This window comes from Rhopalosiphum padi, chromosome 3 (genome assembly GCF_020882245.1).
Source record: "Rhopalosiphum padi isolate XX-2018 chromosome 3, ASM2088224v1, whole genome shotgun sequence".
NCBI classification, from domain to species: Eukaryota; Metazoa; Arthropoda; class Insecta; order Hemiptera; family Aphididae; genus Rhopalosiphum; species Rhopalosiphum padi.
Window position 1 is genome coordinate 44794761 of NC_083599.1, and position 25860 is coordinate 44820620.

The window sequence follows — 25860 nt, forward strand, 5'->3', positions numbered from 1 at the left end:
TCGCACGCGGGTGGCTATACACACACCAAGCGATACCGCAGGGTACTAAACTGTCTCTATATACTGCTGCTCCGCGCCGCCGCTGCTGCTGCTGCTGCTGCTGCTGCTACACTTGTAAAGTGGCTCTACGCGCAACTCGGATTTGACACTAAACAATACGCGTACAAAAGTCGGCGCTTCTCTCCACGTCGCCGAATATAATATTATTATAATAATATAAACGTATCGTTGTCATTATTATTATCATTATTGTTGTGCTCGACGCTTTTGTTCTCGATAAACGCGTTTTTTCCCCTTCATTTCGCGTTTTATATTATTCGCCGGAGGTCCGGTATTTGGTATTTGCGATTTTTATCGCTCTTTGTTAATGTTTGTATCCTCTCCGCGATAATATCCGATTTCGTCTTTAGTTTTTCACGCGTCGTACATACTACCAACGCCGCCCGCCCGGAATCACGAAATCGCGAAATCTACGACGACGATATTATGATGATTGAACAACAACTAATCGATGTATCCGATGCGACATGGTCGTCGTCGACGGTGCCGCCGCCGCCAACGCCGCCGATGCAGCCGCCGCCGCTGTCGATTCGGCAGTACGCGCCACTGCAATAATAATAATATAACGATAGCGCCGCCGTCGTCATCTGCTTCCGATGATGCCGAAAACGAGAATATTCCATCCGCGACACCGATGTAGTGATGACGCTCCTCGCGGCACAACCGTCGTCGTCGTCGTCGCCGGGACCACGTCGTAACCGGACAATTTTATTGTTTGTCAACCGCGGTTGGCAGCTTCTCGCAGTCACAGGTACATTTTACACACTCACATTATATACACCTTTTTAGATATATATGTACAGAGTAACTGCACTTAATAACAAAATCAAATAATATTCTATAAGCTACTTATATGAGTCGTGAATAATGATGATAGCTGCAGATCGGTACTTACTCGAGCATAATATTATGTTACGATGTTTTGTCGGAACTCTGAATATATACGATACATTGTCATGTTCGATTCGATCGATTATTATATGTATTATTACGATTCGGTGCAAGAGACAGTGTTGATTTCCACTATATATTATCACTATATATGACAGTATGGTGGAAATAAGAATAAAGTATTATAATAATTTAATATGATATAAGGACGTATAAATCGTATAATAAGTACATAAAATTATGCTAGTGTATATGGGTACCTGCTGTTCATCAGTTTTATTTATAAAATAAATAAATAGTATCATTATTACTTTTTGTATATATTGAGTAGGTATAGGTAAATAGGTATCTAATGTACAACATAAATATTAAGTACAACTTTTTCTAGCATAAAATGTATTTATTTAAATCGTAAATATGAGATTATACAAGTAATAAGTATAGATGGACATGTAGAATATGATAGAATAATAAAAGTAGAACAAGAATATTATACATACCTAACATAAATTAAACAAACAGTATAATTACAAATGTTCAATAAAAAAAGGGAGAAAGTATTAAGTTTAGTATGTAGTCGTTTTTCTTTACAGTAGGACAGAAGGTTTATAATGTAATTCGTCATTAAGTGAGTCACTGTATTGCAAGTGTTAAATTTCAGTTTAATGATAAATCATTGCACATGAAAAACGATTCTGAACGAAGTCGCTTTGTCAGCCGCCTATATTATTTTAAATTTATTTTATGATGTATTTATATTGCTTTTATAATAGGTAATTTAATTTACTTAATACTACAAATACTATAGGTTTGATTAAATTTTACCGAAAATATTGCATGTTATTTAATATTTATATTTATATATTATATATAAATAATAATAGGGCCGGATCTAGTATATTTTTTACCCGGGGCAAAGTATAAAATTAGCACTCTCTCATAATTCAGCCCCCCTCTATTATGCCACTGTTATTTGCTCCCCCGACCAAATCTTCCGAGGCAAGTGCCCCGGTTCTTCCTCCTAGATCCGTCACCGAGTATATATTTATATAATATATTATTGTTATTAACCTTTGTATATTCAGTCAATACGACTTACCGTAAACCGTTTTGTATAGATTCGTGGTGTAATCAAACAAGATAATAATATTAATCTAGATGTTTTTAAAATGTTACTGTAGTGTACATAAAATATAATAATATAGATATGTATAGTTATAAATCCACACGAAAAATATTATTAAATAGACAACAACAGGGTAAGTGAAATAGTTCTTATTTGTTTAAATATTTAATTACATTTAAATTTGAACTTAAATTATCTATAAAAAAAGAAATTGTTGTTACAAGTTGTTGAATTTTTTATTATATTTTCAACCTCAGCTATAAAAATAGAGCATTTTATACATTTTTAGTTACTAAATAATTTTAAAATTTTCGTATTTTTGACCAATGTTGTTAAAATTTAACTTTAAATCATTATAAAAAAATCATAACTATGTATCTTTAATATTTTTTAATAGTTATAAATTATAATTTATATTACAACTTACGAGAAACCTTGTATTACATTTTCGAGTTTTTTGGCATAACAACACATTTTTTATCGATATCTAAAGAAAAAAAAAGATAATATAATCATTTTATGAACATTTAAAGTGTTTAAAAGATCTGCTTATGAGTTACACAAAAAAAAAAACAAAATCGATATTGTCGAAAACTATTTTTTGCTTAAAAATTTCTGTTTTTTCTTATTTTTTCCCACATGTATTACATTTGATCCACAAAAGTATTAATTATATTAAGTAATTAATTTACTTTACTATTAAAAAAGATGTTGAAGTTGAAAATTGAAGAATTTTTTTCTACTATTACAAGATAATATGTCTTCAGCTATAAAAATAAAACACATAATTGTAAAATCAATATACATACATATAGCTCCGTTTGGAATATAAAAATTGCCGGTACGTTGAAATCAAATTAAATAATATACTTTATTGATCAGAAAATTACAGAAATATTTTTTTTCCCATTACCTAGTACAGACATAATATAGTTGTATTTATATAATATGTAATTGTTTTAAGTTTAAAGTACAAAAAAAATATTAAACAATGAATATTGAATATTAATAATTGGTAATATCTATTCATATACTTTTTATACCAACTCAATTTTATTTAATAACAATTAATTACTTTTTTTTATTAATAATTTAAAATAAATATATTAACCTAGAAACAGTATACCTATACTATAAACAATGTATATGTTATTATTATGATATAGGTGCCAATAAATTATGAATGGAAATAAAAAAAATAACAAATTTAATATCTAAATCATTGTTACGAGAATAATATATTTTCTTATAGGTTTTAGGTTTATCATTATTTGTGATAGGAAACTAAAGGAGTACAAGAAAAATAATAATATAATACGTAGGATTGATGAAAACTACTTCTTATTTAATAAGAATATCAGCAATTATCAACTCGAGCAATTTTCTTCTAAATCATAAAAGTACTTCTGAAATATAGATACCTAGTAGTATAGTGGGATTATTATAGAATATAGTTATTAGTATTATAGTATTAAAATAATTATTACTATTTAATATTAAATTTTTTTTACTAAGAATGGAGGCTTTAACTTATTAGTCATTAGCCTAAATTTATACTAACATTAATAAATACTTAACTATATTATAGTATTACAATGGGTACCTATACACTTTTTTAAGTTTTTTATATAATACATTATCTTATTTTTTAAATTTGGTATAAATACCAATGGTTTTCCGGTGGATGGTTTTTTCTTTTATCAACATTTAGTATTTACAACTAACGATGGCAACTTATTGTTAACTGCTAAAATATAATTGCTTTGATTGATTTTCATTTACTTAAATACTTTCATTTAAGAGTTATTCAAGAGCCATTACAAATATATGCAAATGCAATTATAAATATTTTGGATCTTATTATTATATACTACCTATAGTTTATATTTTATAGATTTTATGTAATTATTAAGACATTTTTCAGTATTTTTCGTACTGTAATCATTTCCCCTGAGATAATGATTTAGTTATAAAAACAGTGTTATAATATGCACTATGTAGAATATCGAATGTTGGGGTTATAAGTTTAAGGTATTAATCATATTTAAAAGACTATAATACCTTCAACATGTAGCGATAAACTACCTATGTAAAGTTTATAAATGCATACTAAAGTTCAAACGGTTAGAACGGTTTATATTCATAGTGCGCATATTTACATAGATTTACTAATTTTATTTAAATATAGGTGCTCAGTGCTCACTTTTACGAGTAGATTAAAATTTTCGATAATTTGTGTGTGCATTTTCACAGCCTTATTATAGTATACATTTATAAATAAATCTTGGTACATGTAATCCATTTAGATGAACGTGAAAGTACACTAACTTTTACATACAACATTATGTTTGTATGCATACATTCTAACTATGTCTACCATAGTAATTTCTGTAGTGTGTAATGACAATTTTATGTTAAAATAAGTATAAAAAAATTAATAATATCATCAACGACATCATTACATCAATTATATCTATTTTTTTTAATCATTTAACGAATCAACAGTCAATATAATATAATGTTTTAAGAATCATATTGTATAGACTATAGATATGCTATACTATATGCAATACCTATGTATGATGTTCTTATCATAACGACAATAAAAATTACATTGTACACAATACACCTATATTATAGGCAGTAATTGTCATAAATTGAGACAATTCAGATTTAATAAGTTTTGATTTATCGAGATTTTAATATTCTACTATATCTAATAAAAATTATTTATCATTTTGTGTCATTTTGCATAATACATCAAAGCTGTAAATATAATTTCCAAAATGCATAAAATATGTATGCGCTTATTATACAAATACCTATGTACATTGTACACACATACATGTACTCGTATTATTACTTTATTTAATTATACCTATCAACGATAATTAAAGTAATATAATATATTGTTATAAATTTGATGATATCGGTAATACAAAGTTTATATTATTATTAGGTTTTAATAAAACCGTTTTATACTTTTATTCTTAATAAATAGTCATTGTTAACAGTGGACATTGATGTAATTTAATTTAAAAGTTATAAACTCCATACTATAATACTATATTACTATAATATTAAATTAATTTTAATGAAAATATAATAACATGAATGGATAACATGATTTATTAATAGTAATTAATTGATAAATGTACATGAATATAATAGAGTATAGACTATTACACAACGTTTAACTTTATTCAAGGGAGTGATGTTTGAAAACGGAAATACTATTCAAAGGATAATAATAGAAATATGATCATAAGTTCGTGTCTTTTGTGTTGAGATTATATTTTATAAACAGTATCATTGAGTAAACATTGTATTGTACACATAAATATAACACAGTTATAAACAGTATACAGTCAGTCCTCAGTCGCATAATAAGAGAAACGATTTACGCAAAAATTGTTGTCTCCAATAGCAGTATAATATAATACTATAGTGTTATTAGTTATTACAGTAAGTTGACCATTAAAGTTTTCCATAGATCACATAATTCGTATAACAAGACCTACTACATTACATAAACCTAAAAGTGAAAAATGTCGATTGTTGACCAACTAAAATAACTTGTATTATTGAGCAAATATAATTTTCGAATATAATAATAAAATAAAATATGGTTTAGGTACTTATAAATAAAAAATAATAATAGAATATATCTGTTTATGATACCTATACCGGCTATACCTAATACCTAGTCTAGTCAACGAAGGCAAGATATAAACGAAAAAAACAATTTCTGTCATGCAACATAAATATAACGCATAATAATACTAGTTATATTATTAATATAATAAAAAATAGACATTTTAGATTTTTAACAAAGTAATAAGGCTAAATATATATACAGTCTAAATAGTTCTATTGATTTTGGAGTAGTATTTTTTTTTAGTGTAGTAAAAAGTGCAAATATAGTTTTATGTAACACATGTTTTTGATTGAAAAGTGGATTTAGAATGTACTTTATATTAATAAATTGTAAAATATCCATTATTTTTTTTCTTAAGATTGGAAAAAAACTTATGAAACAATTTCACTTAAAGTAGTTTTGAATTGTGTGCGGTATATAATATAAGAAAGGTATTGGTTTTACAATGATTTGTCCTTTATTTTACGGGTTTCTTCTTAAAAATTACTTTTTTGGGTTCCTATATAGTAAAATGTTCAAAACTTTTAAACGGCATCTTTATACTGATTATTCTTAAAAATTTAAATTTTTTAATTTTTCAGTAGATTCCAAAAATGTTTTAAAAAATCTACCGTATTATTACAATAAAAATATAAACAATCACCGCTTTAATTAAATATTGATATTTTTTTGACTAAACTCAGCTTTTAATTATCCATGGAATCACATCGGTATTAACCAGTAGTTAAACTAACACCAAGTTTCATCAAGGGTCATTTTTTCGTAAATGATTAAAAAATTAATAAAAAAAGTTGCCTACCTATAATCAATGTAGACATTATAGTACCAATACTCATATAATGATAATAATTCATAAATTAATTACATACTACGTGTCTAAATATGTTTCATTTCGTTTTTTGTGTGTGTAAATAAGGTTCTAAATATTATGAATACGAACTATATATATTTAAAATAAATATTTTACATATTAAAATTACCAATGAAATAATAAATTACACCAAATAAATATTTATATTTTATTGGATACATTTTTTGAACGTTTAAAGGGTTCATTTGGTAATGTTATGTGCATACTGAAAATATGGTAGTTCAAGCTGTACGAAACCTACACAAAAATGTAATCCCCAATATTTGTATAACGAAAACATTCTAAGAGACCCTGCAGTAGTTTGTATTGTGTATTTGTATCCCGTATGTAGAATGTAGGTTATGTATGTCATCAAATAAAAAATAGTAGGTACCTACTTTCATTTTAAGAGACTATTACACGATCTAATGACATCGTGATCGAGTATTACTATAATAAAGGAAGCGCAAAAGAAATAATATCATCATAAAAACCTCTCTTTCAGATAGGACCTTAAGTCCATACACTAAAATAGAAAAACCTTTGTTTCATGAACCTTTGAAAATCAGAAATTGAGGCAAAATATTCCTCTTTTCATTCTTTTCGTCATTTATAAGTGTATCAATCTATTGTTTCCACCAAACCCATCAAACCTATTGTATTATGCAATATACTTTCAAACCTAAATACTAGTCATGTTTGAGATAAATTTAGTTGATAGTTTATACTCGTAGTATGGAGAAGAATTTTGATATTAAAATTGAAGGAATGTAATTGTGAATGTTTTTTACTTAATAAATTTAAGTATAATTATTAATTATCTTTTATGAATAGATATATGCCAACTTTTCAGACAAAGAATTTAATATTACAATTAAAAAAAACTGGAAAAGTCGTTCTGCTGTATAGTTAAATGTTAAATATACATAGCATATATATATATTATAGACTGGTCTTGTAAAATAACCACAAAAAGCTCATTATATATTCTATATTAAATAGGGTAATATTATAGCCACCTAATCATGCATAAAATATTAGTGACATCATTACTCTAACAGTCTAACATATGAAATGGTTTTTGTTCATGATAATTAGGATGATAAAATAATCACAAACATAATTCAACTTTGTTTTTATAAATTTGAATACAAATAATGAATATATTATACTTGAGAAATCATTATAACATAATTTTAATATTTTTTCCTGTAATGACCATAACTGGTTATTTTATAATACATTTTATAGTAGTATAGAATCATAGTTATAGAATTTAAGGTAAATATTCTATTTAATGCGTGAAGTAAAGTATATACGATCTTATGTACACTTTATATCATATGGTAGGTTAAAACCTTTTGCGAAGATATATTTTATATATTTTTTCTTACGTATGCGGCATGTGCAAGCATATTTTTTAAATAATTCGTTGTCAACTTATTTTTGTAATTTAGTATTAAATAGGTATGTGTACAAGTATGTTAACTTAACCTACATTCTTAATTTTAGATATTTATGTTTCTAGAAGGAGTTCTATTAGTTCTAATTTTCTTAAATACATCTTGTAAGGTTATTCAATTGATTTTCTAAATTAACATTTATGAAATTTATGAAGAGAATATTGTAATTTCTGAAAAAAGTTGTAATGTATGTTTAGGTATATTGTTGCCATAAAAACAAGTATTATAATTATAATACCCGTATGTTCCAAACCATTTACACAAGTATATTAATATAATATACAATGAGGTTTCTAAGTTAAAAATATGGGTCGACATAAAAAGAAGTATAAAAAACCTAAAAGTTTCTAATGCAAAAAAAAAACATTTTGTAACACATAAACATTGACTGAAAATATAAGTCATTATAAAAAAAAATTACCTTGTATTTAGTATTAAATTTTGTCAGTATATTATTTTATTATTAAGTTTTAGGTTTATGACGTTCTTAATACAATCTATTTATAAGGCACACTTCATCTACGAGGTACTTTCCACCTATGTAGTACCTACTTGTAAAATTTTATTTTACATTTCTAAGTGACTGCATGAGCTGTCTAAAAAAAAATATTAAACTAAATAATGCCTAATACGAATCGTATAGGATCGTAAAAAGAAGAAAAATGAAACGTAAAGCTTGAACTTTTTATAATACTTTTTTTGTATGAAAATCATAAAACATAATTTATATAAAAATATTATAATATATTATCAATGTTATAAATATGGAATACTAATATAACTGTAATGGAATAATAAATCAACTATCAAGTAACAAAGGAACGAACGTTTTACTTTGCACGTGAATCGCATAGTAATAAGTCCTTAGTATAATGACAATAAAAATATTAAATAATTTTGAATAATTTAATGAATTTGAATACCATAACTATAATGATATAATTTTATTGTATTTTAGTTATTATTTTATTTTAATATGGTCATATTAAATAATTTATAAATTCAATTTTGTCACATTGTACGGACTTTATTTTTATTAAGTTTAAGATCTTACCATTTATTTTATGGATTATAATTAAGCTTATTTATGAATTATTGTTATGTCTCGTAATATTTCCAACGAGCTGTTACAGTTTAAAGTCTGAAGAGAAAGATAAAAACGTAGAAATGAACAAAGAAGTACAAAAATGTTTCCGCCTCGCCAACCCTCCTCCCTCTTATATTACAAACAACAGCTGATGAAATATAGGTAGTGATGAGCACTACTGAAAAGTATAAATTTTACTTCAACAAACGTTATAATGGTTCAATTCATGCTCTAGACATAGTTTTGAAAAATAAACTGCATTATATCACTTAAAAATGTTCACTTATTATAGTTTGTCTACTCATTTGTATATATTATTATATATTTTATAAATATAATAATGTAGTTAAATGCCTACTTGTGGTATATTTCGTTCTATAACTAGTATAATCCGTAAAATATAATATGAAATAGATATCTATAAAAAAATGTATACAATAATACAATATATATATAAATATATATGCATGTACCACTAAGAATCAATAAAGTATCAATATTTTAAGGTACCCTATACTTTGGTTTTCAAAAGTAATTTAAAAAATAATATATACCTACAGCCTTTGCTATTTTTCACGAATATATTTTATATAATATGAGATTTAAAGCCTAATAAATAATAATATATAATACAATAATCAACATTATAAATGTTGTATTGTTTTTGTACATAAAGTTATACATTATAGATGTTAGTACCTACCTAGATATATTTATTAAATTAGTATGTGTATAAATATTAAATAATAACTAGTTATTTCTAAATAATTTAATAACACGTGTTAGTCAAAAGTCAAAACTATCATTAATTTTTAAAAAAAAAGTATTTTCATTTATAATTTCTACATACAAGCATTCAATTTAAATAATAATGAAATTACGAGCATAATACAATTATTAAAACCTGGCTCAGTTCATAAAGATATCCAATAACATTCTTTACGAAAATAAACTGAATACCATGGCCCATGACGTTATCTTTTGATCTTTATCTGCGGAGAAAACGTAAAATTTTGCTTTTATTAAACTTACTTACTACTTACCTTTTACCTTTATGTTATTTTATACGAATTTACAATCTTATTTACTCACCTTTTATTTACATAGAACATCATTATAAATTATTAGTAATAAAAATATCTATAATTCAGTTATATCATTGTTGTAACTAATGTAACTCATAAATAATAAATCATAATAATATATAAAAGAGATAAAATATTTTTTTTTTAGTTATTGTTTAGGTACCTACATGTTTAAAGCCAAGATTATTGAATGGATTTGTACTTTAAATGATCATATTAATACATATAAAATGCATATTTCATGTAAAGACGTTAAGTTTTTCACATGAAAGTAAGTATATAATCTATTTACTCACGAATACAGCTAATTTTATTTTCTTTAATAGTTTTAGTTCGTATAAAGGTGATAACTTATAACTTATAATTAGGGGTGGGATTTATATGTAAAAAAAAACCAAAAATATGTATATATATATATATAATATATGTAATTAAAATGGACAAAATATGTAGTATAAAATAAAAGATAATATATAATATAAAAAATTTAAAATTAAAATTAAGTTCTAAATAATTTTTGAATAATGTACAATTCATTGTTTTTAATTTCTAATCAATATAATTTAAAAAATTATATAAAATAATGATATTTTCACAACCACGCGAACGCAAGTACTGACACTGTTGAAAATTCGTAAATATATTTTGTCTAATAATTGTTGAATATAAAGTATAATCTAGGATCATTAATGTATAGTTATCGAACAGAAATAAATAAGATAAATTATGAACAAGTTATTAATATTTAACTAATAATTTCATATACTTATTTCCTATATGCATTATACACTACACTTACAATTCTTACGAGTACTATTATCGAAGTATAAATGTATAATACTACTAAACAATCAAAATTGTCAACATTTACGAAATTTGTAAAAAAAAAAAAAAATTAAAATATGTATTTATGACGAAATATGTAAAAACATGTAAAATAAAATATGTTTTATTTTGTTGCAAATCACGTGAAATGAATTTATCATTTACAATACTTAATTTATCATGTTTTAATAAAAATATGTATTTACATACAAATTCCAGTCCTACTTATAAATATATACCTAAGAGTTCTAAGCATAAAATATTAACAAAAATAATTTTAAGGCTACATTATATACCAAAAAAATACCGATTTTTGATTAGATAACATACATTTATTTTTTTTTTAAATAATTAATAAATTACAAATGGTGCAATCTGTGACATGTAATGCAGAGAAGAGAGGGTGATATAAGCAGAGCAGAGTTCTAGAATAGAAGACTTAGAAAAAATGGTTGAATATTGTGGAAGAAGACCTTAACAAATTGGGAATACAAGAATGGATTATAAAAAGGGTGGGGAAATCTCTTAGGGATTATTATATGCCAGAAAACGAAGAAAAGAAACATGATTGATAATATTAGGTATTATTTCTAAACATTCTATTAATATTAATATATTATGCTAATGATATGATATAGGTTTAATTACATTTTTAGGAAACTTAAATAAATAATAAATGTGTTCAAACTTAGTTAATAACAAAAAAAATATTATTTATTTATTATATATATATTTATTTACTAAAATACAATTATACATTTGTCATTTATAGGCGAAGAGATTCATATGTTCTATTGAGTTGTTCAATATATCAAATTTTGACAAAATGAAGTTGATTCCTTCCAAAGCACTACTTTCATACGCTTCTGGATCAAAAACTAAAGATTTTATAACATGTACTATAATTCTTCTCTTTTTAATTGGCGGTAAGTACAAAATATATTTAAATTATTTCCTATAATATAAAATTATTTAAAAATTCTTTGTTAATATAAATTTGAATTGTTAGAAGAATTTAAATTTCAAAATGTACGGTTGTTTATTTTTATTTACATGCTTTGATTATGTATAATATAAAATAGTCAACATTTAAAAATATTTTATACTTATATTAAATATTACCATATTTTATACCTGTGAGTATTTTTTAATAGGTATCTACAAATTTATATAAATATATTTATACAGTGAAACTTCCCTTAATGGACACCTACAAATAGCGGACATTTTTTTCAGGAACGGGAAAATTTTCACTTCTTATCTATAGGAAAACCTTTAAATATGGGATACTAAATAATGGACTCTTTTATGATTAGATTTTGATAATTTTTTTTTATCTAACTATATTTTATTACCATGTACCTACATTTTACACATTATTATACTATTAAACTTTATTTTATACGTCGTATTTTATGTCATCTCATTCGGTAACTGATATATTTTTTAATTATGCATATACATGATATCTATATCATATTTTTGATGTAGTTCGCTATTGTTCATTTTTTTATTTACCTCCCCCTCTTTAAATTGCGAACACCTCCAAATAGTAGACAAAAATTTCAGCGACCGAGAGTGTCCAATATTTAGAGGTTTCACTATGTATAAATGTATTAATAATAATATGTACATTTATGTTATTTTATTCGTCCTTTTTTTGTGCATTTGCATTTTTGCTAATGATTTAAGAAATCATTTAAACGACCTACCTCAACTTGTAGGTATCATCGGTCTCAAATTTATGATTATAAGAGAATAGATTGGCTTATCAAACTTTTGGAGTGAGAACTTTATTACTTAAGTTATTTTCAAAAGAGTAAAATTAAAATACACGTCATGATATTAAATCCTATTGTTTCCTTAATCATCACTGTCTTTGAGACTTTAAAATAATTATCTGTTTAAACTTTCTTATATAACAAAAATCTATTTAACTTTTAAAGTAAAATAAAATATAAATAGATTTTCCAATGTTAGCACTAAGTTGTTTATTATATTATAACACAAAAGTTATATGACGTTAAAAAAAATACATCTTTGACTTATTATAATATTAAATAGTGATAATAATTGTAATAAAATGTGATTATTATTGTTTTTTTTTTTAAATAATGATATTATTAATATTTAATCATAATTAATTATTATTAATTTATCGATGGGTACTTAATATTTTTTTCTTGTATCTAATCTATTAATCTTTTAATTTATTTAACTAAAAATAATTTATCGATTTATTATTTTTCACTTGTTTCATACAATATAAGAGCATTATATAGGTAATCATATTTATTGAAAGTTATTTGAAGTTGTATCTTACAAAATATATAATATCTCGTCCTAAATCAACAGCTGCAAAAGATCGACGTTTTAAAGTCACGCACTTATATATAGTAACTAGTGTCAAAAGTTTTTAATCTACTTTACACAACTTCTTCTAAAGTTTAATTGTATATGGCTCATTAACCTAATTTTTCTGTAACTTTCTCATTCTTTAACATTACCTTTATGTTTCAAAACTATAACATTTTTGTTACTTATTTAGCACTCTGTTCTTTCTCTCCTTTAGGCCTTATACTAAAAACATTTTTCCAACTGCCACTACCTATATTACACATTCGTACTTTAAAGTTATTGTTATTCGTTATATTCCAGTATTCCACTCTACCAAGTTTACAATACACATGTCGTATATACATTTAAAGCCTGTTTTCCTAAAATGTATATTTTTACTAAATACAGATAAGTAGTTACTATTCTATAAGATATTCATATTTATTTTGTTATAAATTTAATCTTGTTTTATATTATAATTTTGGTTCAATTGTTTTATGGAATATAAAATATTTATTTCACTATTATAGTTCTCAAAATAGGTTTGGATTGTAACTATTTATGTATCATAATCGCATTAGTCTTATTACACTTATTGTATATTTATTAAAACTTCATGCAGATCATGATCGTTATTTTTGGTTCAGTGCACAATCAAATACAACGTTTTACAATTAGGAAACTACTAATTATTTTATTACCTTGATTCTTGTGTAGGCTATGTCTTGTCCCTAGAGTTCAATCTAAAAATTATTAAATAGCTTAAAAATTATTGGGATAACAATTTATAGTCAAACGTACATGAAATAAAATATGTGATAATAAACTCATGATCACAGAATATAAGTATAACATATAACAAATATAACAATTAATAATGGAATTATATAATAATAAAGATAGCCGATTACATTGCATAATATATAACTACTACAATTGTAAAAGATGATATATACTAAGGTACTTTAAGTTTATTTAATACAGTTGTAAGAAGAGCGGTGAGGATTAATTAAAGCAGTTTGCTCAAACAGACATTTAATTAGTGGATCTGGTGGAGGATCCTTGGACTTAAATAGACTTGTCATTATTTGGGATTTTGATTATATTAGGATCAGAAGTGACGGAAGCTTATGATGGTTTAGACTTAGTAAGGATATTAGGAGAGACGCGGAGTCTGGATGTTTGATTTTTGAGTTGATTACTTATTTTTTCGGTGATTGTGAACAGATTTTAAATTTAGACAACCCCTGTAGTTAGCTGTGCCACTACATAAGGCGTACTTGGCAGAACTAGTTTCGTCTTTGAAATAACAATATTTCAGAATATGGTTTTCCCTAAATTTGACGCAGTGAGGTGTATGATGAAAATAATTTGAAGTGACTCCATACTACCATAGTCTAGACACATAACCTCTTCGGTTTATATGAAAATTCCATTTTGATCTCATTTTGTATAATAATAACGATATTGAACATTTCCCTATCATTATTAGTATTGGGTTTAAGTCAACGCAACGGTAGTGGCAGTAGTAGTAGCGGGTGACCAATTTTACTAATGTTAGTAACGTATTGGGCAGAGTAACCTAGCTCGGATAAAGACTGTAATATCGGCGGCAAAAGTGGTGTGAACGGTGTGGTGTAAGTTTCTTACAATAATCCTATACGGCCGTAACGGTGATGGTAGGATGGTATGAAAGCTGTAAAAGCTCTTTTTAGTATTCTGTCCTGGAAAAATAGATTTAATAGATAGATGCCATTTTGGATCATCATAATTTGCATGTTTGATTTTGCATTCCGAGACCCACATATACTGTAAAAATTGTAAGGTGTGATGCATTTCACCATTTCAGTGTCTATGAAGTGTATACTATACACTTATACACAGATACGGAGCGTGAATAACAGACGTATACGTAAATTATTATATTGACCAAATTACCAAATGTTTTTTAAAATTCTTTATCAACCAAAATCATACTCTAAACCCTGTAGTTGGATTGGATATAAGTTATTTGTTTAAAATTATTTATTAGGACAATACTATAAAATGTATAGTTTAAATTATATTATAATATTATACCCATCATGTTGGATGTGCGAATACAATATATCAGTGATAATAATAATATAATATATCGCACTGTTTTATGTTTATTTGAAAATCAAAAGTCAGCATTAACAACCACAACGTATTCTCTATTGACTACTCGTACTTACATAAAGACCCTTCTATCGGCAGATGATTAAGAGCTGCTACATATATGTATACATATAATATAAAGTACTAGCAATAAAACAGCCCCTCGGGGACTCCGCCCCGTAGAGGGATCTCTGCGATAGTCATATTGTCAATACGAACAATCTAAACATTCGTTTTCCAGATGTGACTCAAATGTTTTATTTTATGCTAAACTTATTTCGTAGTGTATAGTAAGTACAGTGTACACGCATCAGAGTGAACACTATAAAATAGTGTAAATTTTTTATAACGTTTTCAAAAGTTACTGAAAAACGTTAAGATTTAAGTTTAAAATAAATTTACATTTCAATCTTTTTGAAATAGCTAAGCAGTATATAAATGTTCAATTTATTTTAAAAACTATTAATTTTTGTAAATCACAAGTGCTATATTTGTGCTATTTAGTGTTTGTAGTTTTATTTATTTAAATATTATAAAGAATATTAGATACTAGAGTCCAATACTTCCAATCTTTTTTGTAATTTTGACCCACAAACTTACTATTTGCCTAGATTTTTTATGTATTAAAAACTATACAACTATATCGTCTATATCAATATAGTCACCTAATTAGTTTACAAACAACATGAATCGCGATTCGCGACCCATAGGTTGGGAAACACTGCTATAGGCAATAAGTATAATAATTTATAATACTACTTTTAAATTTCTAATATTCTAAAATATTGTTTATAATATAACTATAAATAAATAGCAAAGATACTTTGCAGTTTGTTAATGAACCAAGGTAGTAGGTACCTTTTCAAATATAATAGTACATGTTATAATAATATATTATATACAAAGCTGGGCACTAACTAGTTAGAAAATTAAAGTTAGGTTAGGAACTTAGAAAGTTACTTTTAATATTTAAAGTAACTTTATAACTTAAATAGTTGATTTTAATTTATAATAATTTAATCTAATTCGTTATAAAAACAAAAATAACAAGTTTTTTTTAAAGTTTTTTTTTTTACTACAAAAATTTCATCATTTCGTAAAACGACTTCCGAGAAGTGCCGACTGTATAATATTAATTAATATTTAATATTTTTTAATAATAGATAGATACGTTTCTTATAATATTATTTTCTATTAATCCATTATATTTCTTCTAATACCCGGTTTAAAAAAGGGCTATATATTAATATATTATATAATATATAAATATAATTAATACTTACCTAATTATTAATTTAATAAAATACTTTATATCGAACAAAAAAGTTTTTAAATTTACATTTTTAACTTTAAAAAAAAAAAACACCAACTTATAAATTGTATTCTATCCTAAGTTATTATTTTCACTTACTTACTACTTATTAACTTGTCCAGTTTTGATTTTATGTAGCCTGTATTTTTATTTTATATTATATATCCGAAACATTGATTAAATATTACTTATACTCGACGACGTTGTAATTCTAAACTCTAAAGGCTGAGTCCACAGATCCACTTTCATGTGAAATACATTTTCGCTAATGCGAAATGAAAACAGAATTCTAGATATTAATTTCTAAATATGAAGCATTAACTTTATTAAATCTTATTATTTTCCTTTGAGGTTGTAGGTTGTATGTGAAACGTTCGTTGATTGCCCATTGAATGCGATTTACTATAATCGTAAAATAGGTTTATATAATTTAGGTTTGGCGTATTGACACTAGATTCTCGAATTAAAGTTAGATATATTTGTATATATTATTTACAAATAATCACAAAATACAAATATAAAATACACGTAAAATAAATTAAAAATATATGAACAATTTTATTAAAATAGTAAACCTTAATTATAATTATAATCAATAATTTATAAATACCTAAAGAGAATAAATGTTTGTTAAATAAATAGGTGTGTTATAGATTTTTGTTTTACTTATGTTTATAACTTTATAAAACAAGTATATCGTATATCACTATTTATTGGTTACCAAAATTAAGTGAGTTCAAATTTCAAACAATTCCTTTACATAGATTAAACATGTGCATATGATAGTCGAATGTAATCGAAAGCTTATACAACATCTACTTGCCATACATAATATATATCTAATATAATTTTCAACTAATATTATTATAGTTATAGATTATAATAATTAAAAAAAAAAAAATCTAGGACATTTTTTTTGATGACCAATCATTATAATTATGCCTTAAACATAGATTTAAAAATAATTTACAAAATAAAATAATAATTTTTTTTTGCTATTATATACACCTACCTATAAACCTATAAATTGGTTTTACATATTTTATTTTCTAAAATATCCAATTTTAGTTCTAAAGCCCATGAAATTTAATATAAAATTAAAGTCGTTAAAATACCTACGTTATTACGAACAGAAAAAAAAATATAATAATAATAATGTTTAAAAATTTAAAAATTTGAATTACTTCCAAGTTATGGGTATCTACCTACATTAATTAGTGCCGATGAGAACGGTTATCCGAAATTTATTAACTTTCGAATTAAATTAATAATCATGGAAAATAATTGTTTGTTTTAAGGTGAGCGAAACGAGAAGAATGCTCAAGTGCAAATACTGGCATTTGTATTCCAATCGAGATTGTTTTAATTTTATTAGTAATAAATTATAGTATTACAAAACGTATTTAATTGATTTCAATTAGGTTTACAAATAAAAAATAAAAAAATATTGATACAGTAATAACAAATCGGTTATTTAATAGTTTTTAATCAATTAATTATTAAGCGTGTAAAACGTGTGTGAAAGATATTTACAGATTTATGTTTTTCTTACACTATGCAAAGATAATAGGATATAATGGGTAGGCGTGTCTTTAAATTAAGAATTGTTCATGTATTATACAATTCTTTAATATATAAAAAATTTGTGGTAAAAGTTTTTTTTTAGAGGTTCCACATAACTCTGTAACAAAAATTATTATTAGTAGATTAAACAAAAATAAATCTTAAAATACATATTTTAGCGTATCAGTTTCATTTTAGTAATTTTTAATTATTATGTTTAACATTCTAAATAATGTATGACTTTTATAAGTTTTTACTTAGATCGTTTATGTAAACTTATTTAACTAGCACTAATAGTTTTAAGCTACCTATGTTTGCTAAGTTGTATCTTCAACACGAAACATAGACCCATCAGAACCGTTTTAATTATCTATGTAATTTTTGTTTATACAAATAATAATTTGTATTTTTTATACCAGCTTTAAAAGTGAAATTATTGGTGATTATAATTAATTCATAAAAATAACTCATAATAATAAAAAATTAAAATTTAGTGTATTAATTAATTATATGTATATGTTATATTATTATTAATCTATTAATTTAAAATCTACTGCATTTTATATACCTATATACTTAAATTAAATTTTACATATAATATCACACTAAGTACTGAGATATACCATTAAATATTTCAACTGAAAAGTCTTGGATTAAAATAAGAAAAAAATGTTCGTTATAATTTAAAAAATTAAGGTGTACTTATTGCACACAAGCATATCGAAAGGGTAATAGTTGGAATTTGTTTAAAACTGTGTATTTTGGTATTCCTTTTACATACTTAAACCTCATTCAATCTAAAGCCATCATCCATCTGACATATTTAGTAGTATACCTTTAGCATGAACACACAGTGTACTCATCAATCAAATGCCTAAATAGATTATCTAATTGGAATATTTAAACTATTAAATTAAATTAATATGTTTAATCAATGGTATAAATTGCAAATAGTCTTATACTATTACTAACTAGGATATGTAGTTTAAAATAATACAATATTAACATAAAACGTTATTATTAATAAGTACGATGTGAATCAAATGTTCGCTTATTAATGGAATTATTTATTTTTTTTAATTAGATACTTGAAAGTCATTCTGTCATTCGAATAATTTTCAATGTTTTTACAGATGTCAAAACTATGACTCACATCTTGAGGCATCATCAGCAAAGAGACAATACTGGGCTGAGTACTTTAAGCCCTTTAGAGCAATTAACTTGGCCTCATTCAGATGTGAAGTTACCATGCGGAATTGTACCCGCTTTAAATGTTACGTCCAATTGGTTACAAATGAAACTAAAGTGAGTATATTCTTGCGATATACTACACAAACTCACTATTAAATTCAAACACAAACATTTACATAAGCACTTAGAGTTTAAAGAAACGTATTTAATTTTAATTAGAAGCTCCCTAATTCCTAAATATACATTTATATGACGATATTGATATAATATATTATTCTAGATATAGGACATAATCTTATTATAAATTACATTATGTGAATCAATAAGTTATTTGTAATGCGTTGTAAAATGTTCTATTAAAACTGTAGTTTAGAGGTTCTCAACAAATATGTACTGCGAATTTGAATTGGGAGTACCGTGAAATGTTTTCAAATATAAAGCAATCGTACTGTATTTCTAGTTTTTTTATGGATAAACAAAATAATTTTTTGAAAGATAAAGCGTGTCGTGTGTGCTTAATGTATTAATTGATTATTTTTTTTAACATACTAATATATTAATATGTGTTAATAATATTATGTTTGGTTAAGTACATCTATCTAGCTAAATAAAACCGAAGTATAAAATATAAATACACGATAAACTACATCGGATACCTCTGAATATAGAAAATATCTTAGGTACCGTGAATCAAAAAAAATTGGGAACCTCTGTCGATATAAAATAATGTATAGAATAAAATCAATTTATACAATATTATGTAACAATATTCTAAGCTAAGTATATTTTATTGGCATTTGGCACAATACATTGTTACCTTTAGAACTATAGTAAAATTAATTTAATCGATAGTTCGATTTTATTTAGTATTACTCAATACCTATCACGTTGACCGTTATATAAGATTTAAAATGTGATCTTATAACACTTAGACCTAACCATCAAGAATATTTTGCCAGATTAACTAAAATTTATTTTTGATTAAAATGTCTACCAAATTTTTTTTCTCCAAAATGTATACATTTTGTAGATGATTTTTTAAAATTGTGTTTCAAAGAAGTTTTTACAGTTTCAAGTCAATTAGAGCTCAAATCTCAAAATATAACTCATAATCATGGGGTATCATTATCAACATTATTTTAAAATAAAATATATTTTTACTATTAATATGAGATTTAAAATTAAGTTATAATACCCAAAAAGTAGATACGTACTTCATATTTTTGCGTATGAGTAACATAATTTGATAAGAGTGACTAATTGCCAGGTTTTATTGCTCTGTCGACAACATGAGACCTTAGATTAAATCAACTAAATCTCAACTAATTATTTATTTTAAAATAAAAATAATCATCCTAAATAATCATTTAATGCATTTTAGATTTGTTGATATTTATAATTATTAAAGTATGACAATTCAGGGGCGTATTTATCGCATTTATCGTATTAATCCAGGAAATATTTATTAAGTCTACTTATTATGTCCTATCATATGTAAATTTTAGAAGTGCAATGTAATTAAAAATACCTGAGCCCCTCCCAAAAAAATTTCTAAATACGCCCCTGTATGACATAATAATAAAATTAACATAATTTAAATTAAAATAATACGTTATGGGTATTAAGAATGTATATTATTATTTATTATACATACAACCCATCATTTTAATAATGATTTGCATTATTTAATTTAGTATATTATAGAACAAAATATGATTAAAAAAAAAATAACGAAAATTTTAGATGCATGTTTTAAAACCCGTTTATAAAATTGGTTCAAATCAAAGTAAAACTGTTGATGACTGAAACCTATTACGAAATACCATTAATTTTATAAATGAGATCTTATAATTAATATTTAGAAATTTGTCGAGTTTTCGAATAAGATCTCATGGAAAATTTAAGTAACATATTGTGAAAAACCTTTGGCGGTCAACGTGCTATTCACTATTGTCTATTATATTATATTGTGGGCATATTTCAATTACAGATTATAAAATTGTAATACTACAAGTTTTTATTTTATTTTTAAAATTAATATTTAGTAAACCTACAACCTACATAACTGTTACCGTAATAGTACTATGATGTTATTATTGTTATGGCTGTTGTTAAATAAAAATTTAATGGTAAATACTTAAAAAAAAATTAAATAAAATAATAAGTTGATATAACTAAATAAATAACTTATATAATCAAAAACATGTGTATATTAAATAAAAATTAATTTGTTTAAATTATAATAGATGGCTGCACAATGGGAAGAACGTTGACCTTGGACATCGTTATAACCTAAACCATAACACAGGAGTTTTAGTTATTAATAATATAAGGCTAGATGATAATGGGATATGGCAATGCGCAAACGAAAAACAATTAGCTAGAGCAATAAATTTAGTAGTTTTAGGTATTTTATTTTTTTAATTATAATAACAATTACAATTAAAGTATTGGAAATAATGATTATGTTTTCATTTTAGAAATTCCAAAAGAACCTTACTTGTTAATCGATGGGCATCGTTTAGACCCTGGAAATTTATTTGTACCAGTAAAAGAAAACATGGATTTAAGTATAGAGTGTGTGGTTGAAGGTGGAAATCCAATGCCATCCTTACATTGGTTAATATTTCCAAGTAATTCAAATATAGAAAATGAAGCCATGTCTTCGGGATTACTGCAGTCTAACGAATCGTATCAAGAGAAAGACATCAGTCGTAGTTCAGCTAAGATTCAAAGAGTACTTAGAGCCCATCACAATGCTACTGTGGCGTGTATAGTTACACATGTTACTCTTGTAAACCCCTTGAACACTACTATTCTTCTTGATGTTCAATGTAAGTTAACTTTTTAAAATCAATGTATAAGAATAAACATTTACTACTCGCATAGATGCAGTGTCGTAATTATAAAGTTAAATATGAGGGACTATAGTGAATTTTAGACTTTTAGAGACTATTTTCGGGAAATAAGAACTTTTATTGCAATTTTTTTCATAAAAACATTATTTATAATTAATTATGTTTTAAGAGTACATAATATAATACAATCAAATAGTTTAAATGACACCATATAAAAATAAAAACGTCAGTATAATATTACGATTAAAACAAAACATTAAATTGAGGTAAATAATATATTATACAAATAATCCTCGTCTCTCTAACTAGTCTAACTAATTACTAATTACGTCACTGCGGGTAGTGTAAAGATAGCTTTGAAATGTTTTATATTAATGTTGTATTTTGTATGTAACTACAAAGATTAAGGTTACTACTGACGATAATCTCTCTCGTATTTTTGTACTTAAAAATTTTTTTAATTGAATTTTTGTATTTATAGATACTCCCTCTTTTGGAATTAGTAGAATTCCTGGATTTGGAATACCTATTAAAGAAAGTATTTCAGTGTCTCTTAAATGCGATGTTGATTCAAATCCACCATCAACTCCTGTCTGGCAAAAAGGTACGTTGATTACGGTTTTTAAAATAAAATCTATTTCATGTTTTTTTATATTTGTTGTATATTTGTATTAGATGATAGTGCGCCACCTGTTCTTCAAACTGATGATGGTTTTTTAAACTTCACGTCAATACGAAGAAATCATAGTGGCTGGTATAAATGCACAAGCAGACATTTATTATCTGAATATTCTTCAATTGGTTATTTTTTAAATGTTAGATGTGAGTAATGCATTATAAGTATAATTTTAACTTAAAATCTAATTACTTGTATTTTTTTATATTTTAGACGATTTAAATGACCTTGATACTGTGCGTAAAGAATTAATTGAAGAAGACAATTCTGGTTCCTCTGAATCAGTTGAGGTCACCGTTGGTGGCGAAGTTCAATTAGAGTGTCCATCAGGACCTAGTGCGGCAATACCATGTTGGGCTAAGACTGGCAATGATAATGACCTACAACCAATAGGGTCAAGTAGTAATCTTCGTATAGATCAGGTTTTATATCAAGAAGCCGGTGAATATAAATGTATTGTGGGAAGCAAAAATGAAAATTTAGAAAAGCTCAGGGTGTATACACTTCATTTGAATGTTGTCGGTCAGTATTCATTTTTTATTTATAAATTAGAATTTATAAAAACTAAGCAATTATTAATAGAAATATATTTTTAATTCAATAACTATTAATCCTGAAGTATATACGAATAACACAATTTCCAGGTGGTCCAGTGATATATACTGAAAACAGAACTATTGTTGCACACGAAGGAAATGACACTCGATTGTCAGCAGAGTTTTGTTCTAATCCAATGGTAAACAAAGTTTTTTGGATAGCGAGTGATAGAGTTATTAGACCAGGAACCGCTGTAGGACAAATTACAGCTCATAACATAACCGTAAGTATAAAGGAAACATTTAGGTAATAAATGTGTATACTGTTTTCAATTGAATATTGAACATTTTTTATTATATATTTGATTAGTTTTTTTACAAATCAAAAACCACATATAATATAAACACTAAACATTATATTTTGACATTTTGTTTCATTGAAAATTTTGATATTTTAATGCATTTATACAGTATCGAATATTGAGGGGAAGCCAATATTTTTCTATATTATGCCATATAATAATATAAACATTGATATGTTCAAATGCACCATAAAAATTAACACTTTTGCATAACTTACAATTATGTAATATGTATCTGTTTCTTAACATAAATTTAGATTACTAATACTTTCTTACATCTAATTTTAATTTATTTTATTAAATAAATCATAGTAAAATTAAGCTTAAAATTATTAACGTTTTTATAAGTGAAAAAATATCATCATAATTTGGGTACTGAAGTTGTATTTTTAAAATAATTCAATTCTAGGTGTTAAGAACTTAAATATATATGTGTCATTCAATAGTATTAATTATGCCATCAAAATCAAGCTTGCCAGAAACTTTTAGAGTACCTATCTTTATTTGGTACTTCAAAAATTATTTTACAAAAATAAAAATACATAATTGTAAAACCAATTAGTTCCGTTTAAATTATTATTAAACACGATTTTACCATATTCGTATTAAAATTAAACAGGATGTTTAAAGAAAAAATAGTATACACTGTACAATATTATAAATTGCTATGTATTGTTAAAATCGTAATATTATTCAAACAATAAGTACAATATTTGATTGTTATTTTAATGATTCTAACATGGTGTTAATTTATATGTACAGCCGTACAGGACAAACTTGGTAATCCTACTTTTTGAATCAGAGAACTATCGAATTAATGAATATGCCGTATGATAAGAAAAGTTTAAAAATTGAGTTAATACGTACTAAGTTAACATTATACTTAAACAATTAATTGATTGAAATACATATTATCATTTTTACTACAATAAAAATAATTTACTGTATAATTATTTTGAATTTAAATTAGAATGTAAAAAATTTTGAAACTTTATATTAATCGTACCTCGATTTTTGTATTACAGTCTTTTCTCTTCTAAATTATTCGGTAGATATTCATGGTTTTACGTTATTTTTTTTGTTACCAATAAAAAAAAGAGGAATACCGAGATTGTACTATTTGTACCGTCCTATGATCTATGACAACTATGAGATATTTTACCTATGGATATTATTACATGTTTTAGTCATCAACATCTTCTTATTGCCAAGTAGCTACTCTCACGATACAATCGGTAACACCAGTGCACAGTGGAGAGTATAATTTGATCGTCGGTTCCGGTAAAACGTTAGTAGAAGCTACAGTCATATTGAGTGTGACAAAGAGTACACGAAACAGAGAGCCCGTCCAAACATCTAGTTCACATTCAGTTTGCTCAAAAATGTTTGATAATTACTTAATTATGTGTTTAGTTACGTCAATTTTTACGCATTTAAAACATTAATAATAAATTATTATTTACTTATATGTTATACATTATATGAAAAAAAGAAAAAAGAACAAATTGTATAGAAGTTCTTATTGTTGTATAATTGTTAATTAATAATGCATGTCACACGGATATGTGGTTTAGGTAAAATATTTATATAAATATAATATACTATTTAATAAAAATATTTTGAAAACAAAAATATGTTTGACACCAAAATATATAAAGATCCGTCTAATATAGAAAACTGTAGAAACACAAAATCAATAATAAATTATTTTATATTCCTAAAATAAAAGTGATTAGAAAAATGTTTGAGATCTATATATTATACATTGTCTGCATATACCACTTAAATTTATATAAACGTGTTTTGTGATAGTATAATATACAATATATAATATCATCTTA

At 24.9% G+C, this 25860-nt stretch overlaps 1 protein-coding gene across 1 annotated transcript; it reads left to right on the forward strand.

Moving 5' to 3' along the window:
• LOC132926586 (irregular chiasm C-roughest protein) lies at positions 1–25860 on the forward strand. The gene is made up of 10 exons (XM_060990955.1): positions 1–811; positions 11818–11971; positions 19530–19701; positions 21834–21994; positions 22068–22421; positions 22927–23049; positions 23121–23267; positions 23335–23643; positions 23766–23941; positions 25207–25860. The coding sequence occupies exons 2-10, from the start codon at positions 11872–11874 to the stop codon at positions 25462–25464; spliced, it is 1800 nt and encodes a 599-aa protein (XP_060846938.1). The 5' UTR covers positions 1–811; positions 11818–11871; the 3' UTR covers positions 25465–25860.

Coding starts and splice junctions, on each gene's coding strand:
- LOC132926586 (XM_060990955.1), top strand. CDS start 11,872: ATGAAGTTGATTCCTTCCAAAGCACTACTTTCATACGCTTCTGGATCA. Junction 22,422..22,926: donor TATTCTTCTTGATGTTCAAT/GTAAGTTAACTT, acceptor TTGTATTTATAG/ATACTCCCTCTTTTGGAATT. Junction 23,644..23,765: donor ACTTCATTTGAATGTTGTCG/GTCAGTATTCAT, acceptor CACAATTTCCAG/GTGGTCCAGTGATATATACT.